The 14,426-nt window shown below is 39.3% G+C and overlaps 1 protein-coding gene across 1 annotated transcript in view; it reads left to right on the top strand.

Moving 5' to 3' along the window:
• The window catches only part of Cpne8 (copine 8), a 185,674-nt gene that overhangs the window by 65,276 nt on the left and 105,972 nt on the right, over positions 1–14,426 (top strand). The window contains exon 6 of the mRNA XM_036208782.1: positions 6,440–6,516. Within this exon, the coding sequence (XP_036064675.1) occupies positions 6,440–6,516 (77 nt within the window). The remainder of the gene's footprint in view (positions 1–6,439; positions 6,517–14,426) is intronic.

Here is a 14,426-nt window from a genome sequence, read left to right as displayed (position 1 = left end):
CCCATCTGGGATGTATTATGGCTGTTTGATTACAGATGGAGTCCCTATCAGATGTAAAATTAGAGACATTGCGGGGCTCTCTTGGGTATTGGTACCTGGGTAAACAGTGAAGTCAGCTGCAGAAGTGGCTGAGGCTAAGGCTGAGGAATGAAGGACAGACACGTGGTAGAGATTTTGAGTTGAGAGCACCCAGTATGCTTCCACATTCAGATACTGGCGAGGTGCTGCTCAAAGACTAGAGGCAGAGGTCTGGAAAACACCAACAAGAGACTTAGGACTTCTTCCTGTACTTTCAAGAGAATGTAAGTGGAGATAAAAGGGTAACAGATTTTTGAGGGAACTGAGGCCTTTAGAGATTCTGTAGAGGGAGCTTAGCCAGAATCACCATTTTCAAAGCCTGTTACTACATACCACTGCTGGCTCCAGCCCAGCCAAAGCTTTACCCTGCACTCAGGTTGGAGATCAATCCATTTCCTTGTTAGCTCACTCCAACCCCCAGCATCCCTGCTTTCTTTCCCTTGAGTAATCACTTACATTGAGTCTCATATACATCCTTGTCTTAGGAACAATGTTGCTCTTGGGGTTTCTTTTTCTTTTCTTTTTACATACCAATCCCAGTTCCCCCTCCCTCCCCTTCTCCCACCCCTGCACCTCCCCCCAGTCTCACTCCCCATCCACTCCTCAGAGAGGGTAAGGCCTTAGTGGAGTCAACTAAGTCTGGCATACCAAGTTCTTGATCTATGTGTGAGACATGGTCAGATTTCCCCAATTCAAGTTGGCATACCATCCCATGTTGTCATTTGTCGGGTTTGCGATTGGAGAGGTATGTTAAGATTTCATAGGCGTGGCTTTCCTGGCCATATACAAAAGACTCAGTCTCACAGCAGACTTCCTGTTCCATTGGCTCTCACAATCTCTCTCCCCTCTTCTGAAGTGTTCCCTTAGCCTTAGCTGTAGGAGTTGTGACATTGCACTTGGGGTGGGGCACCCCAGGGTCAGTTAGCCTCTGCATTTTGACCAGTTGTGTCTGTCTGTCTTGTTCTCCTTCTGCCGGGGGTGGATGGGGAGGAAACTTCCTTGATGAGAGTTGGGCGCAAACACAGTACTGCCACTTTCCTAAACCAGTAACTCCCAACTCCATTTTATTTTCTTACCTTAGACCCACAGATGAGTGCAGCTCTGATACCTTCTTTATGTTCACCGATAAGAGTCCTTGTCTAACGGTCCCCTGTGTTATCCCCTGATGTCTGCAGGATAAAAACTTTCTGATTCATGTTAGATGATGATCTAGCCTTATAAACATACTTCAAGTATTTACTGGTGATATGTGGGTTAGGTTTCCTACCATTATATCTAGAACCTGCCCTAGATTCTTGAATCATACATAGAAATTACCTTCTACCTGATCTCAGCTTCATGATTGTTACCTGATTACTCATTAATTTGCATGAGATGGGATGGTTTATGTGGAAAATTGGCTCTTATTCAGGACTTAGTATCAATAGAGGTCCTGATAATATTACATAATTAATATTATTACTTAGTAGCACTAAAGTTTTCATACTTAACCTTTATTAGTATTTCATAGTATTCTTAGTCTTCTAGTTATTTGCATGTCAACTGTCTACATGTTACATTTCCAACAGCCTTGTTGAGAACTAGTGTTTTACTGAAGATAATATGTTTCTAGGAGTTGTCATTTTACACATGAAATTTCTTCTATTTGTGAATTGTGTTGTTTTTAAAATTGATATTATATATGTCTGATGATTTTAGAAATGATTTGGCATTAATCAATGATTGCCAATTTGTCGAAACCTTAATTTTCATTCAGTGGCTTAATTAATTGCCTTCATTTGCACTCTTAGAATGACAAAAATATGTTGAAATTATCAGTAACCTTAAAAGAAAATAGATGAAGTTAGTTGAGGAAATTTTTCAAACTTTTCTTTGTAAGTTAGTTTAGAAGTTTTTATTAGAGCATTGGAAAGAAGATTAACTTCTGTGGTTCATCAATGTCCTTCTACTAAATGTAAAAACCAAGGGGTTGAAGGGGAAAAAAAAGCTATCTTGCTCTATCGTTAAAATGTGACCAATTATTTCTACTGAAATATTGACTCCATGAGTTCAGTGTTGAGTTTTCTCATTTCCAAAATGATATGACTGTGCCAATAGTCATTTAAAAATTAAGAGCCACTACTGAAATGGTGGAATACTTGGTTTGGTTATTAAAAGTGGTTTGCCATGCTGAATGCAGTGTATGATATAACTAACACATCATCCTTCACAGTAATTGATGTGATTTCTAAAAGTTAAATAAATAGAAACAAAGTCTGAACTATTAGAGAGCCATTCCAGCAATAGATGTTAGCAGGAAATGACAGTGATATAATCTTTATGGACAGGAGTTTTCATTTCCTCAATTTTATCACATTAAGTTAAAATACTACAAATTCAAGACCTTTCTATCATTCATTTTTTTCTTTTTTGACTATTTGTAGAGATGTGTTAAAAATTAGCTAAATGAGCTCAAAAATGGATAAAAGCAAATCATGACTCATGTGAAGAAATGTAATGGCTAAGGCATGAATGGCTGACGAGTCCCAGTTATTTTGTCAAATTAAAGTGGATTATCAACACAATTGAATGTCTTTTAAACTAAATCACCTATTAATTAGGGAAATTATGTATTCACATATGCATCAATCATTGATAAATTAGGAAAACCATTTCCAAGTTATCTTTAGTAGACCTTTTGGGAGAAATAGATCATTCTGTGAGATCCTTATGAAGTTGCTCATTATTAGGTTCGTGATATGTTATGTGTGTTAGTCGTGTAAAAATCAGAAACTTTTCTTTCAGGTAGCACTTCTGTGTTCATTGTACCACTGTGCTCGAAATGTCCTTCCTCTCATTCTTGCCTATATGTATAATATAGGGTGGGTGGTGTGTAAGACACATGTGCATTGCATCATAGCACTTACTGTGACCTTCCATGTCTGCAGAGTGGAACTGGAAGAGAAACTATTTTATTGACATAGTTACAGAATCCCAGTGTTGGATTCTTGTAGCAAGCAATATATTATGAGTATATAATAACGTTTTATTCCCAGGGATAAGAGAGTTATGTTTCAGACAGCTATTCCAAGTGCTTTGCATAGATTATCTACAGATATTTTCTTAAATAATCCTTCCAGGAATCCATGAAGTAGGAATTATTATGTCCATTTTGTAGATTGAACTACTGAGGTATAGAAACATGGTTCCGTTTCAATATGAGTGCAGACAACAAAGACCTTCATGATTCTATTCAATAGTAATATGTTATCCACTATAAACTCGGTGTGTGTGTGTGTGTGTGTGAGAGAGAGAGAGAGAGAGAGAGAGCTTCAAATAAATTACATATAGGAACCATTAGTATTTGCACCTGTAAAGACAAAAATCAGCTCTTTTACTGCAAAGTGAGTTTCTCTTTAACATTTAAAAATTTATTTATTTATTTATTTATTTATTTATTTATTTATTTATTTATTGTGTGCATGTGTGCCATAGAGTGCACGTTGAGCTTGGAGGAGAGCTGACAAGAGTCATTTTCCTTTTACTACTATGTGGGTCTCAGGGATTTATTGGCAGCAAGCATCCTTCGAGCCATTTCATTGTCTCCCAAGCTTCCTTCTCCTATTTGTAGAATTCCTAAAGCTCAGGGCAGAAATGTAATAAATGTAGAATGTAGACAAGTATGAAGGTACAATGCAAAATAAAATTCAGGCGAACAGATCATCCAATATTCATACTTCAGAAATAATTAAATTAATAAATCTAGAGAAATAAGAATGTTATGCCGTGTGTAGACCTAAGAAAGAAGAGAGAAACCAATATGTTTGTGTATAATCAGCAGGACCTTGGTTGCAGGGACTTGGAATCCTTTAGTTGTAACAAATCTAGATGCAAATTGCTATGGGAATAATCTAAGCATGCCCATGGGCTATCTGCTACTTTTTATTCTTATTGGTATTTAATCCCTTCTGCTCTCTCCCCAGCTTCTCTTTGTATCGCTCTTTTAGCTTTGCCACCAGCCATATTGAGTGTAATGGCTGGATACACTTTAAGTTTCAGTGAATCCTAGGTATGAACAGAATGGCTTTCCTACATTATGAGACTGTGATTTAAACTATAAAGAAGAATTTAACAGACATTCACCGTTTTCATGGCCATTTGGGGGAGAAAGCAGTAGCCATTATTATATTAGACATTAATTCGTTTCTCAGCTGCCTGAGACTCTCTAGGCTGGATTTGGTCTGTAGGGGGGCAGAATGGTAGAGGCACTGCATTTATTCCTGGAAATATCATCACAACCTAATTATAATGATTCCACAACTGGGTCACAGCGCCAGCACAAAGAGCAGTGAGGAAGTTTGTGGCGTAGTTTGTTTTTATTTCTATCTCTACATACAGCCCCCAAATACCTAAAAATACCCGCTGAAAGACACTAATTATTTACACATGAGTGTACTGTAAAATGCATAGCAGATGTGAGCCATTAAGTCAGCTAAAACACAAACTGAATAGAACTTTCCCACCTCGTGATTGCTTAATAACTACCATGTGCTGATTTTGTGCTGTGAGTAGTGACTGTGTTGCTTGGCTCAGACTGTACATACCCAGAAATGCAGAGCAAACCCGGGGAAGTTGGAATACGGGGCAAGATAAGGAAACAGGGAGGGTTCTCACAGATTCATGTTGTAGCGCACATTTTACTGATTTGACTATTTTAACTTTCTGTGAAGCAGTAATGATGCCTCTGTGTTTGCTGGTAGGTGTGTAGGACGGTACACATTTATATTCTGTTCTTTTGTGCAATGGTATACAGCTTTTACTGAACCTAAGTATTCCATTGACAAAATCCAGTTCACATGTTTTTGCAGCAGCAGCTCACTGGCATATTTTTAGTAAACAGTTCTACAATGTTCCATAAAGGTTTTTCTGCAGCTATTCAGTAGAGCAATGATTTTTTCCAAATACCAAACATTTGGAAGGCCAAGTATTCAGCTCTAGGTAGTTTGGGGTTTGTTCAAGTCCCATATTTTAAATATATATGCTAATGACTTGCAATTTAAATATGGATTTAACTCAATAGTTGCAATAAGGATTTAAGTTGTTTTGTATGCTTAGGAACCAATTCCAAAGGACTCGCATTTAAAAAAGAGCACAGCCCTCTGTCAGTTACCAAGTTCTAGATTTAGAGTGAACATCGGAGTGTCTGGGTTGCCCGCGCCCCCCATGAGCTCTACCTACCAGACACAGCAACAGTTCACCACTCACTGCAACCTTGGCTTGGGTCTTAGCACTTCGCTTACTCTTAGCAACTGTAGTCTCCTGAATGCAAATTCTTTCCTGTTATGAGCCCATGGCTGCAAGCTGGTACCAGAGCAGATGCTCCTCTCTGATTGTGCCCATGGATGACCAAAGCTGTCTGGTTGCTCCCAGTTGCTGAGCCAAGAGAGTTCCTCAAGGTCCTGGCTCTTCATCTACACTTCCTCCCTTTACTTGAGTTTCTTTCTTTGCTCACTTCCTGCTTCCTGGTAGTCTGATATTTCTCTAGGACTAACAGTTCAGTCTACATAGGGCTTTTTCTCCTGTTTGGACACCTCACTTTCTCTGTGTTGAATAATGAGGGATTTTATTTCTTGGCTTCTTGGCCTCGTGTGTATCTGGGTCCGGCTCCTCTCACTGGCTAGAAGTAATAGACACAGCATGGCTGGACCTAGTGTCCAGTGAGCCTTGGATTCATCTTCTGGGTTTTCAGTATGGTTCTGAGCAAGTTGCTTTCTTCAAGCCTCAGTTCTCTTATCTAGAAAGTGGGGCCAACAGTAGCTCCCAAACATGAGTTGAGTTGGTTATTTTTTTTTTTTTAATTTGAGAAGTCATTTTTCTGAAACTCTAGTGAACTTGGCATCTCACCTTGCACATTTAACAAGTAGATTCATTGACTCTCCTTTTCATAAAAATGAAACATCATATTTGATGTCTGTACATCATTCACTGGGCTTCCCTTTGGCACAGAGTTGCTCCCTGCAGACCTGTTAGGATAACACAGAGTCCTAAAGCATCTGGGCTATCCTGGAGCGCAGGGCTTCTTCCTGATGACCATTCTGCTTTCTCAGTGCATGTATCCAGATGGTGGCAGAGCTCTTGTTTTATGTTCCTGTGACATTGCAGTGCCTGGTACTTCAAAATAACAAACTGGTTCTGTTACAAAAGTGTGAAATTGCATGTGAACTTGGAGGAGAGCAGCATGGTAAAATTGATTCATATTGGGTTTATTTTTAGAATTGAGAATTCTGTATTTGGTAATGAAAAAATGCAAAAGTGATGCACAAGATATCTACTGCACGATAGTGTGGGAACTTATGAGCTTTAATCCTTTTATCTATTTTAGGACTTTCTGGGACAAGTATTTTGTACATTGGGGGAGATTGTTGGTTCACAGGGAAGTCGTCTGGAAAAGCCAATAGTGTAAGTACTTTTTAATTCAGACAGTGACATGTCAAATCTGGTGTTTCTATGTTAGCACTTTGAAACTTGTGATGAATATATGCTTGTAGAACAAAAATGAGTTTTAAAATTTTTACTGGGATTTTCTCTTCCAGTAGCTAATTTTGACAGTTTAATAGAATGTATTTCAGCTGCCATATGCAAAACAAAAACAAAAACAAACAAAAAAAAAACTGTTCAAAAGACAAATTGATCAGCTTTGAAAGGAAATGTATTGTATTCTTTTTGTTTATGTTGTTAGATTTAATACTTTATGGAAAATAAATACACTTCAAGTCAGGACACATGTGTAGCACTACTTTCATGTCCTTTGGTTAATAAATGTACTTTTGTTTATTGAAATTGTAGTAGCTAATTGCTGCGTTACTTTCCCAGGGTGGGGGTGATGCAAACAGATATGGAGGGATCCAATAGAGGATCAATGACTAACCAAAGATCTGATTGCATCTACATGAAGTATGGTGATCCAAGGAGTTTATTGAATGTATAGAATCATGGCTAGGGGTTATTTACAGACTATCAGTGAGTCCTGAACAGCTGCAACACTTTGAAGTCCCACCTCAGCATTAGTGGTAGCCTACTGAAGGCCATACCTGGCTTCTGTGCCTCTAACACCAAGAGCAGCAGTGTGTACAGCTTGTGGGGCCTTGGTATTTCAAGTGAAGGTCATCCACAGTAGTTCCCTTCTTCCAGAAGGGAAGATCCTGTGTCAGTGGCTTCTCTGTTTAGAGATGCCAACAGCCCTGTCATCCCCAGAGAGCAAAAGGCAGTATTCCATAATTACTTTTGCTGGGCGAGTTGGTGAAGGAAGCAGTGTGTGGTTCTGATGACTTTGATTTATTTATTTATAAAAATCAGGAGATCTGGGAAAACCTAATCACCAACTGAGAACTAACCACAACCCTGTCTTTATCACATCACAAAATAAATATGTTAAAGCAATCTATTCCTCTTTAATCTCAAGTAATTTCAAGTGAAATTACCATGTTGTCTCTCTCATAGTCTATGTAAAACTTAATGTCATGTTTTGTATCAGTGTTATACAAAACATCTGAGCTAATAAACTAGTAAGTCTATTGATTTTAGCTTCTCTTATTTATATGATTTTCTTATAAAATTATCGCCAAATATCAGTTTGAGGTCTCTGATGTATATATTCCCTTTTAAATATTCTTATTATAAATAATTTATTTCCATCTAGTTATAAGACTTAAATGCTTATTATTAAAATGTATTTATGCTCAGTCTAGTAAGTGATAAAGCCAGGTGTGGCGGCCAAAGGAAGAAGATTGCCAAAAGATTAAGACTAGCCTGGGATACATAGTGAGAGTGTTCCAGGCTAGCCTGGGATACATAGTGAGAGTGTTCCAGGCTAGCCTGGGATACATAGTGAGAGTGTTCCAGACTAGCCTGGCTTGTAATGTTAGATCCTGTTTCAAAAATGAAAACAAAGTAAAAACAAACAAAATTCAACCACCAAAAATGTCTCTGAAAAAGAAATGGTAATGTTCAAGGTAAATACCATTAAATACCTTTAACTCTCATGGCATTTTCTAGTCAAGTGACTAGCATTCATAAGGGTTCCTAGGACAGCATGAATCTAACTTCAGTTGGTTTTTTGTTTTGTTTTGTTTTAAGGAAAAAAATTCCACGTTATGTCCCCTGCCATCTTCATTGTACTTTTAATATTTTTCAAGAGAAAGCATATCCAGTGAAGCATCAAGTTTTCATTTCAGGTCAGAGAAAATGGGAGAGATTACAAACTGGCAATCATAATTTTAAATTGATGGTTTTATTGGAAAATTGTAACTGCTCTAATTTCCTCCATAAAAGGCATTCATAATTCTAATTTTAGAAAACTTTTAATTGTAAAAAGTTTCTTCTGGTGAAAGAATTACTTTATTAATTTTTACTCATCTTTTTAAAGTGGAAATTATTATATTCGTTGGGGTATATGTGATAACTATAGCATAGCATAAGACTGTGCCCTTGACTCAGCTGACTCAGAATTTTCATTGGAAGAGGCAAAAAAACGCCAGCTCATGCTTAGAGGTAACAGTATCTAGGGTGATGATTAGAGGCCTATATCCATGCAAAGAGAATTGAGTAGTTACTGAGTTGGGCTGGTTTTGCACAATTGTCCTTTGGGTTTATCCAGTGGTGCTGAGGCTAGGCAGCTAATGAGACAGAGCCTTAAAAACTATTGACATAATAAGTGTGGATTCTAAGAATTGTGTTTTATCTATAGGGGATTTTGAAAATCTAGATGACTTTGTTGTTTTAATATTGTATGTATGTCATAGAAAATGAATCACTTCACTCAGATGTCTTAAAGTATATGTGTGTCCTTACTGAACAGTTTTCTCAGGCAAATAAACACTAAGAAAATGTTACCTGGTAGGCTTCTTCTTCTTTGAGAGTGAGACTTTGAGAGCATCTTAGGAAAGTGTGCTAGGCAGCAAGGCCCAGTTGAAGTGGGTAATGAAATGCAGAATTTGAATATCACAGACTAGTCACAAAAGAAAGAAGACAACACCTACAGAGACTGCAGGAAGGTGGTGTCTGAGGTGAAGATGTTAAGTGCTTGAGACAAATGGAACCGAAGAAAGGCGAAGGAAGTCAAGGTTAAGAGAGTAAAGCCAAATGTGATTACCTTGCTAGTGGAGAGATACTTTGGTTTTGTTAGAGAAGTACCAAGTACCACACCCACATTCTGTGAGCTCAGTAATTGCTTCAACTGCGGTGAACAGGGGATTGAAACAATCACATGTAATCACCAGACCTCCTGCTCCAATGCAGGCTGTCTTTCACAAAAAACTCCATCTTTGAGAAAAAGCATGTGCCTGGAGGACACAAATGGACTGAATTAAATAAGGTCCACAGGCTAAGAGTGAAGTTTAGATGATGCCATTTCTAGGCAGACAGCAATTTACTCCATTACCTTAGCCTCAAATGAAAATTTTTCTTGTTTGAAGAAGTGTGGTTGTATTGAGAAAGCCAGAGGAAAACACTTTCCCTAAACGCTCTCTTGGGGTGCCTGCCTTGTCAAGGTAGTTCTCCAAAGTAGCTGCCCTTCCATAGACTCTCCCAGCTTCAGCCCCAGCCCTGCTGATCCACTGACACCATTTTCACATATTTTGCCATTTCCTAAGAGTTCATCTACCAGGTAAACAGTGGGGAGAAGAAAAAGGTTGGGGAAGGCAGTCATTCTCCTTTCAGTAGAAGAGAGAATGACTGTGGATGAAAGGATGAAGGCAAGATTTTTTGTTTTGTTTGTTTTTGTTTTTTGAGACAAGGTTTCTCTGTGTAGTTTTGAAGCCTGTCCTGGATCTCTCTCTGTAGACCAGGCTGGCCTCAAACTCACAGAGATCTGCCTGGCTCTGTCTCCTGAGTGCTGGGATTAAAGGTGTGGGCCACTGCCACCTGGCCGAAGGCAAGAAAATCCTAATAATACAAAATCAGAAAGATGCTTCTCTGATAGGAAGTTCAGTGACACACCCAGACTCCTGAGGCCTGAAGTGTGTATCTATCCTCCACAGTCTTCTCTCTTGGACCACCTTCCCATAAGCTGACCAGGCAGCCTCTCAGAAACTGGAAAATCTTTCAGGCTTTTCCCCAAGGCTAGGGATGGAGATGGGACCTGCACAGTCTCCTGCTTGCAGGCAGTACCCTTGCTATGGTGTTAAGGACTCTGGCAATCTTCCCCACCCTGCTGAGCACACACTTCTGAAGTGCAGCATGAGGTACCTCCTGAGGTAGGAAACACACCCACAGTAAACAAAATTGATTCATCTTGAATTTTAAAATCCTTCCTGTGTCCCATATGTTATTTATCTTACATGGCATTCCCGACTGATTTAACATTTATTTACTAATTCATTTAGAACAGAGACTTATTTTCTAATTAGTTTCCTTCTTACATTCTAAGTTATTCAAAGTAACCCCTTGTTCCCTTCCCTTTAAATGGCCTGGTTCATATTCTGATAAGATGTTTAGAGGCCTCTTTCCCAGCTTCCTAATTGCAGCTGAGTTATCATATCTCATCTGACATAGGCTTTTAAATGAATAATAGTTGTAAAATTTGGGGATTTAGGGAAAACAAAGTAGCATCCTAAATTATTTATTAATCAAACTTTTACAACTATACCAGATCTGTCACAAAGGGGGGAAAAAGGCTTCTTGTATGTAGCCATGTCTATTAAATAACCATATTTTGAATGTAAGCTTAACTAGTGTACGTCTGGGCTTCTAGGATGGCTGTCACTTAAAAACTTAGGTTTTTATTTTCTTATAAAAACGATTGTTCTAAAAATGGTCTACAAGAACTAAAGTGAAGTGATTTGAAATGGTATCCAAAACATGGTTTTTCATTTTATTAGCATTTCAACATTTTTGAAGTTCCCTGCAAGTCCATTCTGTTGGATACGGTCTAATTACCAAATCTCCATCACCATGTACTTTCTGCTTGCTGTGTCGGTAGCTTCGGCAGGATCCCTGCGACTCCTGGCCCCTCTCTTTAGAGGTCCCATAATTCTTTAGCCCGCCTCCCACTCAGCTCTGTTTTCTCAAACTGTGAGATGCAATCCAGTTTTCTTGGTCATGCATTCAGAGCCTTCCTTCATCTGTCTTTAAAGAGTTTGCTGATGGATTCAGCAGAGTCTCAAGGATATGAGATTCAGCTCTGGTTTCAGAACAACTGCTGTGGTCTTCTGTAGGGGAAATTAGCGTTATGTTCCTCAAGCAATAGGCTTTCTGGTTTGGTCCCTTTCAGCCAGACACAAGTACATCTGTGTAAGAACATGGGGCCAGAATGCAGGGGTTAGTGACTAGAAAACAGGTCCTCAATCCTGAGAGCAACAGGAGCCCTTATGGTAATGTACCAGCTGCTGTTTTAGCTGAAGGAAACAGAGGGGAAAGGTCATGGAAAGCAATAGATAGTGATGTAGGCAGTTGATTTTTGGTGAGGAATAAAGGGGGGTTCTGAGAATGGCCAATGGGCTGTGGAGGGCACAGGGATGTAGACTCAGAGGTGAGCAATACTTGGAAGACCAGACTAGGGTTTCAGTTGGACACAGCATTCCTAGTTGTCTCATACATAGGACTCAAGGCAGCAAGTGACACATGGGTGCTGAGGTTCACCAACCAGAGGATTGGGAGAAGGACAAAGCTGAAGGGAAGCTGAGGGATGAGAAAACAAGACAAAGAGGGCCCAATGACACTTGTAGTTCAGCTTGTCAGTGTTGGGATATTGATGACTCCAGTGTGGACTCATCCATGTGTTATCTGTGAATGCCTGTGGAGAGCACCTATCACTTTGGGAGGAGGAGGGGTGGCTTGAACAAGGAAAGATTGTCTAGAAGGTAAAAAATATGAGAAATTTAGGATGAAGAAAGAGCACACTTGTACTGTGCAGTTTTCTACAGGTTAAAATATAGCCAGCTTCAACATAGTTTGGGCTGTAAAATTATCTCAAAAATATCTGGGAATAAATTATTTGATGGTAATGGTTTGAATGAGAATGGGTACTATAGACTCATGTATTTGAGTGCTTGGTCCACAGTTGGTGGAACTGTTTGGGAAGGATTAGGAGGTGTGACCTTGTAGGAGTGGGTGTGTCACTGGGGGTGGGGTTTGAGTTTCAAAATTCTAGGAGATCCCCAGTGTATCCCCTAGTCTCTCTTGGTCTCTCTCCCCACCTCTCTGTGTTCCTCTTTCTCTGCCTTGTACACTTTTGGATAAGATTTAAGCTCTCAGCTACTGCTCTAACTCCATGCCTGCCTGTCAGCTGCCATGATGGTCATGAATTCGATTACTCTCTAGAACCATGAGATGCAAATTAAAGACTTCCTTTTATAAATTACCTTGGTCATGGGTGTCTTATAAGAGCAATAAAGTAAACAAGACACTGACTATGAGAAACAATTTTATTCAATGATTTTAGACTCCATAATTTACTCCAATGACATGTATTCTAGAATCACGTTTGACTACATGTACTAGTGGCACATACTAGAATCAGAGCTGTTTTGTCTCAGCTCTGCTCCTAACATAATGTGTCACATGGTGCCTTTATATCACTACCATTAACCTTGCATCGCCACAGCAAGCAGCCAAGGAAACACCAGGCTCCTCTGCCAAAGTTCCAAAGTTCCATTCCATGATGGATTGGCTGAATTGCTTTGGTTTGTGTGAAGGCAGAAGATGATGGCAGGAACACAGAACCCTTCACTGTAGAGCTGACAAATGAAAGAAAGAGGGGGAGGTTCCAAGACCCCACTGTCCTCCTGAGGGCACACAATAATAACTTAAAGATTTTTAGTTGGTCCCACTTTCTAAATAGTGTTCCCTAGAAACCAAGCCTTTTCAACTAGTGGACTTTGCACAGATGAGAGCTCAACTGTGACATATTACATTTTTACCACTGTGGGTTACATTCGTGGCAGGAACAATTAATTTGATGTGGAGGAAAAATACAGCTATTGTAATAGAGAGGATATGCTTAAGTTTTGGAGATAATCAGAACTTGGTTTCTCCATTTGCCAGGTTTGTATATTGGAGCAAACTGCTTTAAATTCCTCAGCTCCAGTCCTTTTTTAGAAACACTCTAATAATACTCTTTTAACAGAGTTGTAAGAAATAGCAATGCTTTGTATGATAAATTAGTCTTGAAGAACACTGTGTTCAATAAACACTAGAATAGTGGCTATTGTTAATACCATTGTTAAAAGTATCCAGTAACTTTTAGGAGAAACTTCTGAAGTCAATCGCTTAATCTCCTCTCTCTGCCTCCCCGCCTCCTTGCTTTCTTCTCTTCCTTGGTTTTGTCTCTTTCTATGTGTTAATGTAGATATACTCAGCAAACTTAGGAAAGGACATCCAGAAACCAAACTTGACTTTAATATGTAAATTGTTATCTAAATATAAGTATTAAAATTATTTCGTCTGTACATATGTGTATGTACCTGAATACCAGATTGGAGTAAGGAGAGGAGTTCCACTCTTTATGACGTGTGTTTTATATGACAATGTGGTCACTGTTAAGTGTCCTAAATTTCTGTACGTCAGATGTATGTATATTCGTACATAATTGCAAAGCAACCAATCTCAAGTTCAGTGTCAGTTGAGAGCCTTGGTGTTTGCCCATGGATGCATATACACATTAGTGACATTCATGTGTGACACAGTCTAGGGTCACCTGGGACGAGGGCCTCTGAGAATGACGGAGAAGTTATCTTTACCATAGTACTTGATGTGGAAGGACCTGTGCACTCTGGGCAGCACTGTGCCTTGGGCTTGGGGTCTTGGGTTGTATAAGTGGAGAGAGGGGAATGGGAAATGCTCTCAGGCATGCATCACTTCATTATTCTTTTAGTGTAATGTGACTAGTGGCTTCAAGGGCCTGTGGCTTTGACCTCTGCAAAATGGTGGACTGTAATCCTATCTGTGAGTCAAACAAGCACTTCCTCCCTTCAGTTGCTTTGGTTGGTATATTTGTAGTGGCCACAGAAGTCACTAACACAATGCTATTCAGTATATCAAAAAATCAATGCATTTCAGAGGAACATCAGGTATTTGAGTAACACAGAATAATCAGATAATTTGTTTCCTTCTGTGGGCTGGGGGGCAGTGTCCCCAAACCTGCACATTCTGTAAAGGCCAAGGATAGTAAATTCTACTGCCTATCCTGTATGTGTCTGCCACAAGCTTGTGAACTTTATGTACGACAGGATTTAATACTTAGCTGAAGCAGTTTCTTTTCCTCATTTTTGTGCGTAAACTCTGGAAAGAGCTCCAGAAACATAATTGTTTATTTCCAGAAGGGAAGGTCTTCACAATGGGCTATTCACAGCAGCATTTGACTCTGTGCTGTT

Source organism: Onychomys torridus, chromosome 16, assembly GCF_903995425.1.
Source record: "Onychomys torridus chromosome 16, mOncTor1.1, whole genome shotgun sequence".
Classification (NCBI taxonomy): domain Eukaryota; kingdom Metazoa; phylum Chordata; class Mammalia; order Rodentia; family Cricetidae; genus Onychomys; species Onychomys torridus.
The sequence above is the reverse complement of the archived record's forward strand: the minus strand, read 5'-3'. Positions and strand labels throughout refer to the sequence as shown.